Source organism: Seriola lalandi, unplaced genomic scaffold (assembly GCF_002814215.2).
Source record: "Seriola lalandi dorsalis isolate HSWRI2012SDOR001 ecotype SW California unplaced genomic scaffold, Sedor1 jcf7180002042857, whole genome shotgun sequence".
Lineage (NCBI taxonomy): Eukaryota > Metazoa > Chordata > Actinopteri > Carangiformes > Carangidae > Seriola > Seriola lalandi.
This window is the reverse complement of record NW_019513425.1, coordinates 1-988: the sequence shown is the minus strand read 5'-3', so window position 1 is coordinate 988 and position 988 is coordinate 1. Positions and strand designations below refer to the sequence as shown.

Sequence of the window (988 nt, the reverse complement as noted above, 5' to 3'; positions counted from 1 at the left end):
GCTCTGAGCAGTAACACGTGGATTAAAACAGAACCTCTTCGCAATGGACTTCACCACGGAGAAAACGAGCTCAAAAGCTTTGCTGTCATGTGGCAACGGAGCAGGTCTGTTGGTTTTATGTATCTAGGAGAATGAGAGGACCAATGCTGAGAGTGTGAACGGGAAGTCTGTTAGGATAAGTTAACCTGTTTTAGCTAATGAAGGAGTGCCGGTACAACCCGCCAGATGTTGTTGTTGTTCTCACAGGAACGACGTTTGTGCTTTAAATGTAACGCTGTGGAGATTCTGTTAATGTATAGAAATTACTTGTGATTTTTCAAATTTTAAACATCAATGTTAAAAAAACAGTCGCTTTGTAACTTTGTGCTTCCTTTCTGAACTCTTAACTTAATTAACTCTGAAATTAATTTTCATACGTGATACGGTTTGGTGACCTAGTTTGTGTTGCCAGGTCTCAGCGAGACGCTCCTCCTAAAGCCGAGGGCTGGCAGACCCCCGCAGACAGAGAGAGTCCCAAGAAGCAATGGTGAGATTGAACATCACTTCCCTGTATGATGTGTTGTTATTAATTAGAAGTTCTACATTATTAACTTCCAGGAAAACCTAGAACAAATTTTTTTTATACGGATATAAGATGTGTGTTTTTTGTTGTTTGTCAGTGTTGGAGCGGCTGCAGACCTTCCTTCCTCAGATGGCTGAGGCCAACGAGAAGCTGAAGCAGCAAATGGAGGAGGCTCCTGCTGGACGCTTCGACATAGAGAACGTGGAGGAGACACAGAGGGTGATAGAGATGGTGAGAGTCAGTCTGCTGCTAAATCTGTGCTTTCCTGCCTCCACCTAGTCATCCAAATGACTGTCAGACATGTTTCATCTTCTCTAATTGATTATTTCATCCTTTGATTGATCTTTGATTATTTATTGTTAGGTTTTTATTTGTTCTTTATACATTGATTCTCATTGTGGTGAATTGTTTTTTCTGAATTTGTCT

At 41.1% G+C, this 988-nt stretch overlaps 1 protein-coding gene across 1 annotated transcript; it reads left to right on the top strand.

The window, feature by feature from the left end:
* Positions 1-13: 13 nt before the first annotated feature.
* Positions 14-793, top strand: LOC111648557 (NOP protein chaperone 1-like; the record flags this gene model as incomplete). Its single annotated transcript, XM_023398368.2, has 3 exons — positions 14-104; positions 452-526; positions 660-793. Coding segments are annotated over exons 1-3 (270 nt in total), but the record flags the coding sequence as incomplete, so codon positions are not given.
* Between the last annotated feature and the right edge of the window lie 195 nt (positions 794-988).